The sequence below is a fragment of the Mercenaria mercenaria genome, unplaced genomic scaffold (genome assembly GCF_021730395.1).
Source record: "Mercenaria mercenaria strain notata unplaced genomic scaffold, MADL_Memer_1 contig_2093, whole genome shotgun sequence".
Taxonomy (NCBI): Eukaryota; Metazoa; Mollusca; class Bivalvia; order Venerida; family Veneridae; genus Mercenaria; species Mercenaria mercenaria.
This window is the reverse complement of record NW_026460129.1, coordinates 14,868-31,497: the sequence shown is the minus strand read 5'-3', so window position 1 is coordinate 31,497 and position 16,630 is coordinate 14,868. Positions and strand designations below refer to the sequence as shown.

Genomic DNA, 16,630 nt, shown 5'->3' with positions numbered 1-16,630 from the left:
TATGCGTCAAAGTATGTTTGTTTCTTTGTTTGTTTTGGGTTTAACGCCGTTTTTCAACAGTATTTCAGTCATGTAATGGCGGGCAGTTAACCTAACCAGTGTTCCTCGATTCTGTACCAGTACAAACCTGTTCTCCGCAGTAACGGCCATCTTCCCCACATGAATCAAAGGTGGAGGACTAATGATTTCAGACACAATGTCATTTATCAAATAGTTACGGAGAACATACGCCCCGCCCTAGGATCGACCTCGCGACCCCGCTATGCGTAGACCAACGCTGTCCCTACTGAGCTAAGCGGGCGGGTGGTATGGGAAAAATATGTAGAAATATTATAAAATCAAACAAAACAATTTTAGGACTATTTTAGATCTATAAGGTGCGATTAGAGGACTGTGTTATCCTGTATAGCAGGTTACGCAAACAGCTTACTTATACATAGCATTGATATAACATGTGATAGGCGGTGTTCACTAAACAATTTCACTCTATAAACGGACAGTTTCTTTTGTGTAAAGAAGTTTTAGGGTAAGTATGTTATTAATATCTATTAATACCTTTAATACAGCTATGGATTTCCATGCATTGGTAATGTTTATTTAACTGCTGATAGATGTACTTATTATATCTGTGTGACTGATAATCAGTTTTTTATCAAAGCAATAGCTTGGACTCATCAGTGGAGGCGCTCAGGTTCGTTTGATAAAGTTCATGCAATGCATTGAAATTATAGCGCTAGTTTTCGTAAATGCAAATTGAGGGATTTATTTCAAAATATAATAGCATCGTATAGGACAGTGGATGTGACCGAAAACGAAGAATGTCTTAAAAGATGGGAGTATAAAAGACAAAGACAATGACAAAGATAAACGGCTTGAAGGAATCACATTCTATGAAACTTTAAGTGGATTCATTGCTGAAGAACCCCCATAAACCACACGAAGAGACCGATACTTTTATAAATAGAACTTATCCAAGGGGCAGTAACCGGAAACAACACTAGAGTACATAATTTATGATCGATCAAAGCGCGTGTATCCTGACAGTGTGAAATCACGAAACAAAAACGTCTTGCCAGCACTTCCCATAAAGTAAGCATGACAATGACTGAAAGCACATGTGTTAAAGGCATCATTCAAGAGAAAATCATTTGAACAGGGATATATAGAAATACGAAAAAAGGCACAAAATGTTTTCAAAAAAAAAATTGGTAAAATTTTTCGGTGGAGGTGGTGGAGAGGAAACGAAAGCAAAGCAGACGTACGAAACTAATCCAGATAAGAGTAGCAATAAAGAAAAAAAAGCAAAGCCAAGTCCTGAAAATTCTAAGAATTCATTTAATACTAAAGTTAACGAAAAAAATGAGAACCTTGATGAAAATATGACATTAGAAGGTAAACATCAGAATAATCAACATACAGATAATGTTGATGAGCCAAAAGGTGAAGAGAATAAAAAAACTACGGATAAGGCCACGTTCGGACATGATTATGATAAAATGAGAAGTATGATTAGCTTAACCTCAGATCATAAAGCTGTAATTTTTGATACTGGAAAACAATGTAAAGATTGCATGTTAAAAATGTATGAAGCTAGATTGAAAGAGGACGAGCTTAGATGTATGGACTGCTTTTCGTTCGAGTGCTTACACTGTAAAACAAAGTGTGAGTGTATGGGGGAATGCTTTTGCAATAAATTTCAAGATATGTTTGAAAACCAGGTTAGAAGAGCTTCCAATGAATTAACAAACAACCTTAAACAGCATGTACTGATTGAAACTTCTAGCAATGTTTCTTCCGCCATGACGTATGAGATACATGATTCCAGGAAAACAATAGTAATTTCCTCCGTAACGATAAGCAAAGTGAATAAATCGGACGAAAGCACTAGTATACAGAAAGAAAAACAAAAGTTTGCACAGGTAAAACTTTTTTCTTTTGACCTAAACATGCCTAACTCATTAAAATCAATACTGTTTTGCCGATATTTCTCTTTCAAACATAAAAAGTTATCTATTTCCTGAATGTTACTGTTATAGACTAAGGCGTGTTATAATTAGGGATCCGCTTTTTGATAGACACCCTATAGGTATCACTCTGTCCGCATGTTGGTCTGGCTGTCTACCTGTCCGTCCGTGTCCGGAAACCTTGTTCGGACAATTACATTGTAACTCCTACTCTGATTTATTTAAACGTGACACAAGTAATCACAAACTTGCGGACCCCGTCATCGTATCCTAAAAATGGTAACAAAATATTGCAAACTCTTGTTCGGGCCATATATTTGTAGTCAAACTTCAATTCTATTTTATTTAATTTTTCGGTATATCTTAGTCACTCTTTTTGTATGGTGCCTTCGTTTTAAATCTTGTATTTTGACAGTTTTGGTGATTACCTCGGTTTCCTCTTTCCATTCTAGTTTGTTCTTTTAATTATGCCCATTATTCCAACTAGGGATCATGTGCCGTTTTTCATGGAATTGCACTCTAGCGTGTCATTGAAGGGTCCATGTACACCGCCGTATTTACACATGTGCGGATGTCACTAAATTGTATTTTTTTTTGTCGTTCTAACACGTATATACACTTCTTCTACCGTCTATGAACAGGCTCAGTCAAACGGAACCTTCAAAATTTTCATTTTTGTCGTGCTGAACTTCCTGTGTAGTTTCCGCTGTCTCAGTTTTTGATAGGATTGTGTTGTGCAATGCAATTAATTGTTTGCTCTATCTTCAAGGTCAAGCAAGGTCATAGAAGATTAGAAGGGTTTTAAAACATAAAACTGTTTCCATGTTTGACACCTATGGCACCTAAAACCATAGCTCAAATGTCAAGATAACACTCTGAGATCAATTCTAACACAGTGTGGTTTCTGTTTGTTCCGTAGCTCTGTTATCCATGAAGGGGTATTAATATTGCTTGGCACATAACGAAAAAACCTTACTAATAAGACGTTGTGTAAACTGTAAGACCCAGGTTAATAGCTTAAATGTAAATACCCAATAGTAACAGAGTCTGTCCTCTCAGCTGTATAATAGTCATGCAGAAGGGATATCAATATTGCTTGGTATAAATATTCACAATAGCAAGACCTTGACCAAAAGCTTAAACGTTGCCAACGACAAACTTAAGAACAATATATTTTACTATAAAATTTCTAGTGCATCCTGACTTTTAATATGCCCGCATAAAAATAATAAAAAATATAAACATTCACCATGAGAAAACGGTGTGTCATATAAATAAGTAAGTTTTTTGTCAACGCATCTTGATCAGAATTAACTCCATCTTATATAATAAAGTATTTCATTTCTTTTCTATTTTCCAGCTGATAATACATTAATTATGTATTACTAATTATTGAAAGCAATTAACAGTTGTATATTGCCATACATGCACATTCAGACCATGACATTTGACATTATAACAAATTTCATATCATGCATGTTATTTTAATACATCATTTGCATATAATTAAATCAATACAGGTTTTGCTGTAGTAGGAATAATTAGCAGTGATTCCTATTGGGGACTCTGTATTGTATGGCTGAATTCATTCACTTGTTTATACTATGTTTAGATATTACACAAATCCACCCAGTTTAGCTCCAAGGTCAAAGTTACAAGGGGTGAAAAGGGTCCAAGTTATTCCACTTTCTTGTCTAGATCATAGCTAACTTGATTTTAAACTACGTGCAAGTATTAGACACACTATTGTAATGTGAGATGCTTAGAATTCATCCATCTGCGTTTGAAGTAAAAGTCAGGTGGGGTCGAAAATCGTACTTCATGTGTATAGTCATACTGATAAAGAAAATTTTATCATAACTCTAGTGTGTGAAGCCTAGACGCGGTCTGAAAGGTCAATATTTTATGGGGTCAAATAGGTCTGAGATAATACATTTTTGTATGTCCAAAATTTAAAATGTTTTCAAGAAATCGGCAATTTTGACAGCGGGATCCTCTAAGTACTGGTGTTCTAGTATTAATACGATTAACATTTGTAGTATTTATTCATAATGACATGATCCAAAGTGAGCGGAAAAATATTACAATTTCTTTGCAGCAGGACGTGTTGAATGAAAACAACTTGGAGATATCTATTCTAGAGTACAGAGATGCTGAACATGTCTTTTTACGAAGATCCCAAACTGTTCGCGTACTTCTCGGAATGTTGCAGGAAACAATTGTATGTTTAACACTTTATCTATTATTACGAGCCAGATCAAATACGAATGAAGGAATGGTATATAGCTTGATCATCACATTAAGACGTGTATTCAAATTTTGTTTTTGGCTGCTTCTGAGCTAAACATTATTATAAAAGAGCTGTTGTAATGTTCCTCTGGCCGACATCGATAAATGGACTGTCATTTCCATTGAATAAAAGAGGTAGATTCAGTTTCTTTTGTAGAGATACTGTACAATGTCTGGTAATGGTATCCAAGAATAGACTGAGGAATATTTCATGAGCTTTGTTAGATGATTTGATACTTGCTCCGTTTATTTTTGTAGGCTGCCGGAATATATTCAAAAGAAGGGTTGGAAAAGGAGATCACTTTCATAGAAACTTTAAAGAAAAAGTTTCACAGTGAAGATATTCAGTTGTTCAATATAAAGCAGTTCGCCCAAGTTTTGGAAGAAGATGAAATGCCGATAATTGTCACATGCCCGCTTCAGTCACGTTTGTACGCCGATATGAATAACTCGATGTCCGGTATAAAGGGTACATATCAGTTATCTAATCATTTGATTTATTGCTATTTGGGTATACAATATAAAATAGACATAATTAGGCATGTGAGTGCGTGTGGATAAGTACATGTGCATCATGTTGTCAAATGCATATATTTGAATGCCAGTCTAAATACCCAGACTTCTATACACCGATTTTGTCTAAATTTGAAATTCCTCTGCTGGCAATTCATTATACGGTTTTCATGAAAAATTGATACATAGGTAAATAAATTGGTTTTAAACCATGATCCTGCTGCAATCTGAAATTTTTCGTTTACTTTCGAAATTAACTCGGATATTTTCATAAAGTGTAAAACTTCAATTGTAGATTAAACACGAAAATTTACACTTTTATTTATTTATTTCAGAGGTGTATTATAAAAGAATCATTTTGGTTCTAATACACTATAAAATAGAAGACACAGATGCCTCTGCGTTTTGTATTGAGTATGAAAACCAGTTTCCAGCATTAAAATGTATTGACTTCTTTCATCAAAAACGACAAGGTAACATCGAAAGTGTGGCAACAGAAATCAAAGATGCGCTTTATCAAATGAGAAAAAAGTCTTATAAGCCGATGAATGATTAAAGCGATATACTATATAGCGATGGTATATCTGCGCCAGAACATGTTGATATATTCAAATTGTAGATATGTTTTGTTATTAAAGGCTGTTACGTATGCAAAATGCATGTATACGTATGCTACAAAATTAATGGCGAAATCTTTGGTCTTGCACTGGGCTTTTTAGGTATAAGTTAGATATGAAACACTGTCAGGGTTACTGATATATTATCATATAACCCATTTTTACGGCTACGCTAGTATTCAGGACAGAGTCCATGTTTAGTAAAGGTTAATAAGGACATATATAAAGGCCGTAAAAGTATATGTAAGACCACCAATAGACTTGTTTCAAAATACTTAAGATACACAAACGCACTTGTTGCTTTTATCAATGCTGTTATCTATTTCATTAAATGTTTCGTAAGGTCATGTTTAAACATTAGTATCCATTTTGAAAATGTATGTTTTTTAAAATAACTATATTATTATTATTATATCATAAAAATGTATAAGGACCTAGTTTAAAATAGTTCCAATATACAATAAATAGGTGATGGTAGGTTAAAGAAATACGTAAAGATAGCTTTTTCATAACGGACAACTAAAAGTTATTGTTTGGGACTGTTTCAGAAAATCTCCTAATAAACCCGATATTTTTTTACAAGTACAGCATTCAAAATAATATTGTCTTAAGATATTGACAAAAAATATATCAGAAAGTTTCGGCAATAAAATTTATTCGCATTGATGAACAATATAAGATGACTATCAGATGTGTTATTTTTATTTTTTGTTACCATAACCAGAAATAAAAGCAGGGGTTGTTAATGAACGAATTTTGAAGACGAATATCTTTTTTTTTTGGTGCTTTTATACATTGTCCTAAAAATGTCTATACCTGAGGTAATTAAGAATTAATTTGTGTGATGTTACCATCAATATTGTTATGCTTTTATGTAGCATTTTGTATCGGATTAGACATTTATTAGACAAAAGTGAATTTTACATGACGTCTTAAACTTTCGAAGTTTAAAAAAGTTGGGGCCCATTTCTGCGTACTCCTTTTTAATTTTGATGGGACTTTTTGTCAACTATACGGGGCGGGGAAATACTACATTTACGGGGTATGGTGCCGAATTTTACCCAATATTTTGATCAAAAAAAAAGAAGAAGAAAAAAGCACTGCATGCTTGCATGCTTAGATGCTTAGCCTTTTCAGCATCAAATACATGTATATACATATAGTATTGTATTTTAAGGATAAAATAAAAACGATTAAGAATATTTGATGTCTTGATACATTTTCTGTACAATCATTAGTAATAAATTCTTACACTGTGATGTATTTACTCCAATATCTCCTGTTGAAATGTCTCATTCCCTTTGTCAAGTGATTTGCAGCTATCAGATTAGTGTAGGAAGAATATTGGTCTCTGATTATTTTAATTCTTAAAACTTCCTTTGTGACTATGTTCATGCGCGGATCCAGCCAATTTTGTCAGAGGGGGTCCGACCCCCTCCCCCTTGGAAAATTTTGAAATTTAGCGTTTCCTTTTCTGCATTCTGGGGCAATTTAGGAGCATTTAAGAACACCTTTTCACTGCAATTCTATATACCCCTTATTTTCACAGTTTTATTGGCTAACCTGTTAAATTTGGGAAAATGATAAAATCAAGTTTTCTTGAAAATAAAATTCTTAGTTTCTTTTAGATATGTAGCAGCAGCCGCATATACTTTGAATGCAGTCCTAATGTTGCCTTTTTCGAAAAACATTTTCTTCCCCTCTTGTCTTCTTTCTTTTTTAAGGATTTTCCAGAAGGGGTCCGGACCCCTGTCCCCCCCCCCTGGATCCGCGCATGATGTTTCGTTCGCCATGGTACTTTATATGTGTATTTTTTTAAGAACAAACTTGCGTTTTGCAATTAAAACTGCTTAAATGATTTTTTTTTATAATTACATTCAACGTTTAACCATCAAGATATGTTAATATTGTAATGATTAATAATTTTGAAATTAAAATCTGTAATCAGAATAAAAGTGTTGTACATTTTACCATTTGTTTTTTTTTGCTGCCAGGATCATGCTTGCGTAATTACGCTTAAAAATCCCAGAATCAGTTTCAAGTAGTCATAAATACAGGATGTTCAACTATCAAAGGTTCAGCAGAACGCCGAAAAATACGTTACCACCAGATAAGAATATCTTACGTTCCCGTGGTCACATTGATTTAGACTTCGTACATGTACTGCATACAACAACCAGTCTCGATTCGTCAACTGATACCTACCTGACAGCTTATTGCTTATTTGAACGCACTCGCTGGGTTCTAGATAAATTAAGTGTATATAAAATTAGCACATTTTTTTTTCGCTTCCCGGAACTAATAGCATACCAAAGTTTCGAAAGAAAAAAAAAAAATAGCAACACCTATACACTGGTCTTAAAAAGCCTCGCACATTATCTTCTGAAACTTTTTTAAGAATTTACCAAAGATGGTTACATCTCTCGGTCTAATGTTGAACAGACTCAAATAGCTACCTTGACAGCCAAATATTTTAGCGGCATTTTATGTATGTTTTATATTATTTTTAGCAACTAAAACAAAAGGAAATTCGTTTAAATTTCGAAAGTATGAATTTCTAAATTTTGTTTAATTTTCATTTTCATATTCATTAACACTATTCGAGATTCATCAATCCATATAATAAGATAATGTGTTGCGTTAAACCAGACGAGTACCAAGAGAACTAGAGCTGTTATACTCCTAGACGCCGAATTAGTTTATACTAATTCATTTTAGGCCGATAAGGAAATAAGTTCTCAAGTTTATATTAATCACTTTCGATACCTTCCTGATGGAATCCATTGTCATGAGGTTATGGGAGAAGAGAACACAGTTTCCCTTTTAAATGCTGAGCTCACAGCAAGGCAGCTGCTATTACTCTTTGGTATGACGCGGCCGTTGATCGCACCCAAGACCTCCCGCACGTGAAGCGGACGTTCTATCACTAGGATATAGACACGCCCTATTGCTACAGGGAAAATAAGTGTTGCATTGCCCTGAGACCTGGTGACCTTGGTTATGCGCTCTGCATATCGTCTTTATGAGGCTAACAATTTGTGCTGATTTTAAGAGAGTCCTTTCAGTGGTTCAGAAGATATGGAGCGGACTCAAATTTAAGCTACAAAATGTATTTGATTTTCCACATCTAAGTGTAATCTTGACCCTTACACCTACTGACCTGGGTACGATGTTAACGTAAATTTTATAGAGTTGCTTCCAGTGGTTTAGAAGATATGGAATGGACATTTTTATCTTTGACATTAAAATGTGACCTTGAACCTAGCGACCCGGTTAATGTACTCTGTACATCGTCTTGATGAGGAAAAAAATAAATGCTTGTGCTGTGAAAATCTTTAAGAAGTCTTTAAACGATATGGATCGGATATAAAGTTAAGCTATATTGTTACGCACTAGGGTAGATATTCTGTCTGGATGTAGCCTTCGGTTAGGAGCTAAATACTTTCAGGAGGACTTGGCCGATCGACATGAGAAAGCTTCTTCGAATGTATTAGGTCAAAGACTAGGAACTCTGTACTAACAGTTTATGAAGTTTAATTTGTGTATTTTCTTGTAAGTTACACAAATAATTCAAACACAAAGTATCAACGACTAAAATGTTACACGAATCACATTAAATTTCAAAGGAACTCAGCAATTCACAAGATACCACGCAGTGTTTATAATGTCACACAGTATATATGTAGAAGACAGTGTTAGCTTTCCATAACTTAATTAAATGCAGTATTAGCTTGAGCATTAAACTCTATTCATCACTTAATATATCTCAAAAGGCCTAAATAATTCACCATTCAGCAATGAGGACTTGTAAAACATCAGTACAAATATTCATTATTAAGACTGTATAGGCTTTCCATAACTTCAAAAGATGAGTACACGTGTACTCAGTAACGTTCATTTCAATAAGGCTGTTTTGCATTAAAACCACTTGAAAAGTAATATAAAAATAAATGTTCCTTCAAATCCTCTAAATGTATATCAAAATTACTTCAGCTTTATGTTAAAATGTGCTTACACCAATATAATTCATGCTGAGACTATTGTATTTGAATCTAAGATAAAGATTGGTAAAATTCTCAGGACTAGCAAAAACTGCCCTTAAGCTTATTGTTCAGAACTGGAATGACCCAGATGGTCACAAATCTGGCCCTTTTATAGTAGGCAGGAAAATTGACCAAGAAAAATTGGTCAAAGTTGGTCACACGGTAAATTTACCAAATAAAAATGGTCAGTGACCAAAAACAATTGGTCACAGTAACCAAGTGACCAAACATATTTGGTCACAGTGACCAAGTGACCAAAAATAATTGGTCACAAGCCTAAATTAATGGAGAATTCTGTCAAATGCTTCAAAATGGATACTTTATACAATAAAAGAGTGATTTACAGTAAAATTATGTACCAGGGGGTTAAATCTGAGGTTTTTATTAGCTTTATACATCTTTAAAGATGACAACGATTATGTTGCTGCTTAGTAACGGAAGTAAACAATCCCACAATGCAGCGTAACCAATACACTTCCTGTCAGAAAAATGTGGCAATTACAGTGAATTCTCAGGAAAATAAAGCTGATTTACACAAAATAGGATTGAATAAAAGGATGACAGTTGTCTTAAACAAACATTTAAATAACATGGAGTGATTGTGCAGCTGCTACAGTGATTCACATACAGGAAAAACGATGTAAAATGCAGATAAATGTAGAAACGAATCCAGTCCAGAAAGTAAACAAACTTCACAAACTTGGATTAGAATCTAGATTAAAACGGACATAGGACTGTATAATATGTGTTTGATCGGTCATTTTATCTAGATCAACACATATGTGTACAATTCTGTGTTGCGTTACTTGCAGCTAAAGATGAAAAACAAGGAAAAATGACTAGATTTAGCACCTGAGATGAACAAGTATGTGGTAAGTTCTCATTATCCGGGGCATTACATTACCCCCCTCTTTTAAAGGCAAAACTCCGATTGCCTTACTTTACATAAATAATTGAATAATCTCAATGTAGACTAGCGAATTAAGTATCTGAGTTTAAAGATTTTCACAAAAGCACAAATATAAAGTACTGTTAAACAGTTTAGAGTCCAAAGACTTTAGATAAATTCCTTAAACATTTAACTGATCAGCACTAAAACAACTAACTGTCTGGGCTACGCCCTATAAGACATCTACGCTTTAACAGTCACCTCCAAATGTCAACTATTCAAACGGCTTCAATGATTTAAGTATAAATTTTCACTATCAAATCAGTGACATAGTCTTAACTGTTTATTTCATTCGTATGAATTGCGCGCACATACAGTACTGATGATTAAGTTTCTTAAAGTTATTCAGTTTCTATAGTTAAACTCGCGTAAATTCATTTCCGCTATCAATCGTCAAGTTTATTTATAAATAAATTGTCTTCACTGGTCCATGTAGTTTCAGTTACAACACACTAAAAGTGTTTCTTAGCATATGCGGCGACTATTTATGGAGATTAGTTTCAGTTCAATAAAAGTCTAAGTTTAAATTTTAAAATGTTTTATCATTATCATTGTTTGGTAAATAATGATATTCAGTCGCGATCGAATAATAACGTATTTTGTACAGTTTTAATATTTCCTGTTAGAGTTAACTTTGGTTACTGTACTCTTCACAGATGGTTTAGTGTTCTCCTTATCGGCCTCCTTGCTGTTACGGTCGCGTCTGACATCCCTGCTCGGTGACTTCTCCGGTTTCCGTCTCTTCTCCAGCACCCTCTCAATGCGTTCCAAGCTAGCCACCGCCTTTACCAGAGTCTGATCAGTGCATCTAAGAGCTCTACTCCCTCTATCGATAGCATCAACAATGCTCTTTGCTGCTGACTCTATGGCGTTCACAATAGGTGACAGATCCACAGGTGGGCAGTAAGAAGGGGTTGGATCATCCCCCTTGCCTTCTTATTGCTACTTTCTTCATCATCATTTCCTCTTTTCTCCGATTTACGATTGCTCTCTATCTCTATCATTAAAGGGTCTGTTTCTGAAGCCACTCGCATCAGTGCAGGAAGAATGTCCTCGTACGACGAATTATCTCTCACCGGCTCATCCATCAGGGAGTCTGCTCACCCTTCCTGCTGGTACTGTTGTTACTGCCTCCCTCCGAACTGACCAAGTGTAGAGTTACTTGGTTCGCTCGACTGGTATAAGTCCTGGAGGCACAAAGTCGTTGGCATAGTCTGACTAGTGGTTTGAGTGACTCCAGGAAAGTGATGCTCAGGCTCTGGCATGTTTGAGTTCAAGGTCGAGTTAACGGTGGTCACTGTTGCTGTGGTCACCACAGTCCAAGAGGAACTCCTAGTAACGCTGGCAGGTAACGGAGGCGTGGTCAGCACCTGTTGGGCCCCACCAAACACTGGGAAATAACTGCTAGTGTTGCTACTCCCAGTAGCAACTGGCATGGTGAACGTGGCGGTGGTCTTAGGAGGAGTTGTAAGCACCTGCTGGGGTCCACCGTATACTGGCAACTGGAAACTTGGGGCACTACTCACTGCAGCAGCTGGCATGGTCATCAAGGAGGTGGTCCTAGGAGGAGCAGAATTCAGCACCTGCTGGAGTCCATTGTATACCGGGAACTGAATGGTACTGTTCACCGGAGCCGCAGGCATTGTCAGGGAAGGGGCCTGGTACGGCATTTCAAAGGGACTGCCCTTGGCCCAACCTGGTAAGGACAGGGCATCGAAGTCGTCCTCGTCTTCCTCGAAAATGCTGTCTCTGTCATCCAGCGGATCCTCTTGTCTGGTGCACTTCCTGCCGTGGTCCTCATGAGTGAGCAGGATCATGTCCTCGTCTCCAACATATTTGGGGTTGCTTGACCGATTCAGCACCCTGGAATGGTCCACCTTGCCACCGGCCTTCGCTACTTCCTCCTTGTGCCGCTTGTACTGTGAAATGTGGTTGACCAGTGTGTCCTTGTCTAAGCACCGAAAGCTACAAAGGGAGCAGGAATATGGCACCTGATCAAATGGCACGTGATGCTTCAGAATGTGTGCTACTGTACGGCCTCTCCTATCGACCTTCAGACATCTTCTGCATTGGTACTGTCTCCCACGATAGGCAGCTTTCCCCTTACTACCAGAAGCCTGAAATATTTAAAAGTATGCCAGCCTTTAATTCAATGCCAAAGCACGGGCTAAATTGTTAATGTTAAATTAAGACATGCACTTTTGATTGATACAGGTGTCTGAATGAATTCCTCATTGAAGCTTTTTCACACAACACTGCTTTAGCATGCTAATCAGACTGCATAAACTTTCATTAGGTACCCTTTCTTTAAGCACTAGCTGCAGCGTAATTTCAAACACAGTGATTTAATAATCTCATTTTATAACTTTATTCCGGGAAGAAACTTTAAACACTTTCACTATTCACAGGTTAAATTTTGAGTATCTTGTGCCTTCCTAGAATTCCGATATGCTTGCTAAACATATTACGGTTAAACCAACATATCAAGGTAAAATGTTTCACAGCAACAATCATTCCTCTAATTAAATTTAAAAAATACACAAATCTTATTTCACATGTTTATTAAACATTTTAATGACATACACATATTCACTCATGATAAAATATCTTTAATGCACGTATTTCACAGATGAATGCGCTGTACATCAATATTCTACACACACAGGGAAAATATTTTAAAGATCACTTTTGACATAATAGACACACTGAATTCATTTGTTTTCACTAATTCTGTCTTCTTAATTTTTTAGCCAATGAAATGATCCACTTTGGTAGATTTTCCCCTCTATAAGGCTTTAATTTGTTGTGGTGAAATAATCTTTCACGGCCCTGCCTATCCATCTGAATCACAAATGACAGGTCGGACTGCTTCTTCTTGACTAGGTACGGGCCTTCAAAGGCTTTCTGCAGTTTGGGCATCACACCAACTTTCCTAGACTCGTTCAAGCACCATACTGCATCTCCCACCTCATATCGATGAAAACTTTGTCTGGCATCATACAGTTGTTTGCTTCTTTTAGCGTTATTTTTAAGGTACCTTCGAGCCACTTCATGTGCCCTATGGAGATTGTCCTTCAAGTCTTCAACGTAATAGGCATATGACGGTGTCTCTTCAGCATTCACATCTTTATGACCGAAAATAAGGTCAGCTGGCAGGCGCACCTCTCTTCCAATTGCCAGTAAGTTTGGGGTTAGTCTTGTCGATTCATTTGGCGTAGATCTGTAGGCACCAGCCAGGCAACCAAGATTCTGGTCCCACTCATCTTGCTCTCCGACCAGGTATGCCCGTACCATCCTGATTAAAGTTTTGTTCATGGCTTCGGCTTGACCATTCGACTGAGGATGTCTGGCACTTGTCCGAGTCTTCTTCACCTCCAACATGGCACAAAGGTCTTTAAAGAGTCGACTTTCGAAAGACGCACCTTGGTCAGTCAGGATCGCAGTAGGAGTACCCCACCTGGAAATGAAGTCGTTTAAAATTCTGGATGCACATTCCTCGGCTGTCTGATTAGGTACTGCTATTACTTCTGTGTACTTGGAGAAAAGATCAGTAAGAACCATGATGTACCGGTTTCCCCTTGGTGTTAATGGAAAAGGTCCTGTGAAATCAATCGCCAGCACGTCCCATGGAGCTCCGGTGATGATGGGCGTCATAGGTGCTTTTGGCGTCTTTGGTAACCGTTTGTCACTTTCGCAGATATCACAGTTCTGTATGAATAGCCTTACATCTTCTGCCATGTTGTACCAGTAGAAACCTTGGACTATCCGTGCCTTTGTTCTTTTGACTCCAAAATGTCCGGCCAATAATGAACTATGCGACTGCTTCATGACCTCTCTTCTGAGACTTTGTGGTACTACTATCTGTGTAAACTCACCGGTGTTGTTGTCCCTTTTGAACCTTTTGCACAGCATTCCTTGGTGATCCAGTAGAGCGCCCCAAATAACCCAATAGTGTCTTGCTGTTGGACTCCGTCCTGACATATCTGAAACAGATGGCCTCGCATGGTCTTTGATGGCATCTAACAAGAAACCTATATCTGGATCGTCTTGCTGCAGGCGACTTACCATCTCAGTCGTGTAACCATTCAACCAACATTCGACGCTCTCCGGTTTGCTTCTGCTTCCTGTTGAACCATCTGATGTGCTCGGCTTCTGAGTGTCATTTGCCATCACTGTCTTTACTACATTAGAAGTGCCTTCAGGCTTGTCTTCTGCACTAGTGTCACGGTCTTAAGCTTCGCTCGAAGGTCAAGGTCCATGATATCTGCTCTTCTCTGGCACTTGCGACAAGGTCCACATTTCAATGGTTCAAACATATCAACTTCAGCACAAGTGCAGTCATGGGGAGTTGCGCATCTGGATAGGGCATCGCAGTGACCTTGTTTTTTACCTGGACGGTACTCTATCGCAAAATCATAGTCCGCCAAAATTTCGATCCAGCGCGCGATTTTTCCGCTAGGTTCTTTTAACTTAAACAACCAGACAAGAGCCTGGTGGTCTGTATGGATCTTAAACCTCCGGCCTAACAAATACTGACGGAAGTACTGAGTGAAATAGACAACTGCTAGCAGTTCCTTCTCAGTCACACAGTAATTCCGCTCAGCCTTGTTCAGTCCCCTACTGGCATAGGCAATAACACGTTCGCGTTCGCCTTGCATTTGGCTAAGGACCGCGCCAATGCCCAAACCCGACGCGTCTACATCAAGCTGAAATTCTCCGCCAACATTTAGGGGAAATCCCATTATTTCTGGACTTATGAGGCTGTCCTTCAGTTTCTGAAAGGCTTCCTCACAATTAGCATCCCATACAAAATCTTTACCCTTCTTGGTCAGTTCTGTCAAAGGTTTAGCGATTTTTGCAAAATTTCTGATAAAACGACGGTAAAAGGACCCTGTGGCGACGAACTGTTTAACTTGTCGTGCATTCTGCGGTCGTGGCCAATTGACAATTTTTGACACATTATTCGGATCAGGGCGGATTCCTTCACCGGAAACAACGTGGCCTAAAAAGACAACTTTAGCCTGTAACAGGGAACACTTTTCAGGTTTTAGCTTAAGGCCGGCCTCCCGCATTCTGTCCAGGACTCGGGCTACACGGACCATATGCTCCTCAAGGTTACATCCAAACACGATAATATCGTCTATATAGACAAGGCATGTTTCCCATTGCAGGCCTTGAAGGGCTAGCTCCATCGTTCTTTGAAATGTTCCTGCAGCATTATTTAAACCGAACGGCATCCTTGTCATCTCAAAGTGACCATATTTGCTGCAGAAAGCACTCTTGGGAATATCTTCAGATTTTAACGGTATTTGGAAGTATCCGCTCGTTAGGTCGAAGCTACTGTAAAGTGTGGATCCGGCTACAGCATCCAAACAGTCCTGCACTCTTGGCAAAGGGAAGCCATCTGGTTTAACAAGCGCATTGACACGCCTGTAATCGATGCATGGTCGAATCGCACCTGACTTCTTCCGAACTAAAACAACTGGTGAAGCCCAAGGAGAAGTACTCTTTCTGATGACGCCTTTTTGTAATAGATCTTCTATGGCCCTTTTCTCTTCTTCTGCATATGCAAGTGGCACACGTCTAGGCCTTTGTTTGATGGGAGTTGCATCCCCTGTGTTGATTGGGTGTTCTGCAAGGTTTGTAATTCCAAGATCCCATTCATGTTTTGAAAACACATCACCATATTTTAGAAGGAGTCCTGCAATGACTTTCTTTTCATGCTCTGATTTATCTTCTGTTGACTTCTTGTACAAGACTTTTAGGTGTTCAGGCACTGCGTGCTCCTCCGCCATTCCGAATGGTATCTCAGGTTTTATGCTTTCCCCGATGTCTGTCTGGACCCTTCTTACCCGGCATATATTTTCTTCTTCTTCTTTGTGTTCCTTTTCAGTAATGACACGAGTGACAGCTTCGATCCTTTCAGCAGTGCCTACTACAGCATTTTGTCTCAAACGCATTTCTGTCGGGTGCAGGTTCAGGACTCTCACTTTGTTTGTAGTAGTTTCTTGATGTTAACAAGTGTAGCTGCCATAGCTAGCTGATATTTTCCTTTAAATGCATCAGTTGCTTCCACTAAGTAATTTGCTTCTTGGTCCGCGTCGTCTTCCTCAACTCTTTCAATGTAGACATCTACCAGGGCCTCTGCTTTTGCCGGCACTGTAACATCATCAGCTACCGTCACCTTTCTTGTACCTTTGCGGCTTAGTTTTGGCAAACAAGGAATCTCTTTCCCACCCATTACTATAACATTTT

General features: G+C 37.9%; 1 protein-coding gene across 1 annotated transcript; it reads left to right on the top strand.

The window, feature by feature from the left end:
• The first annotated feature begins 678 nt into the window (after positions 1-678).
• On the top strand, positions 679-7,325 carry LOC128552158 (uncharacterized). The gene is made up of 4 exons (XM_053533179.1): positions 679-1,919; positions 4,063-4,185; positions 4,512-4,722; positions 5,102-7,325. The coding sequence occupies exons 1-4, from the start codon at positions 1,188-1,190 to the stop codon at positions 5,320-5,322; spliced, it is 1,287 nt and encodes a 428-aa protein (XP_053389154.1). The 5' UTR covers positions 679-1,187; the 3' UTR covers positions 5,323-7,325.
• Positions 7,326-16,630: the final 9,305 nt, after the last annotated feature.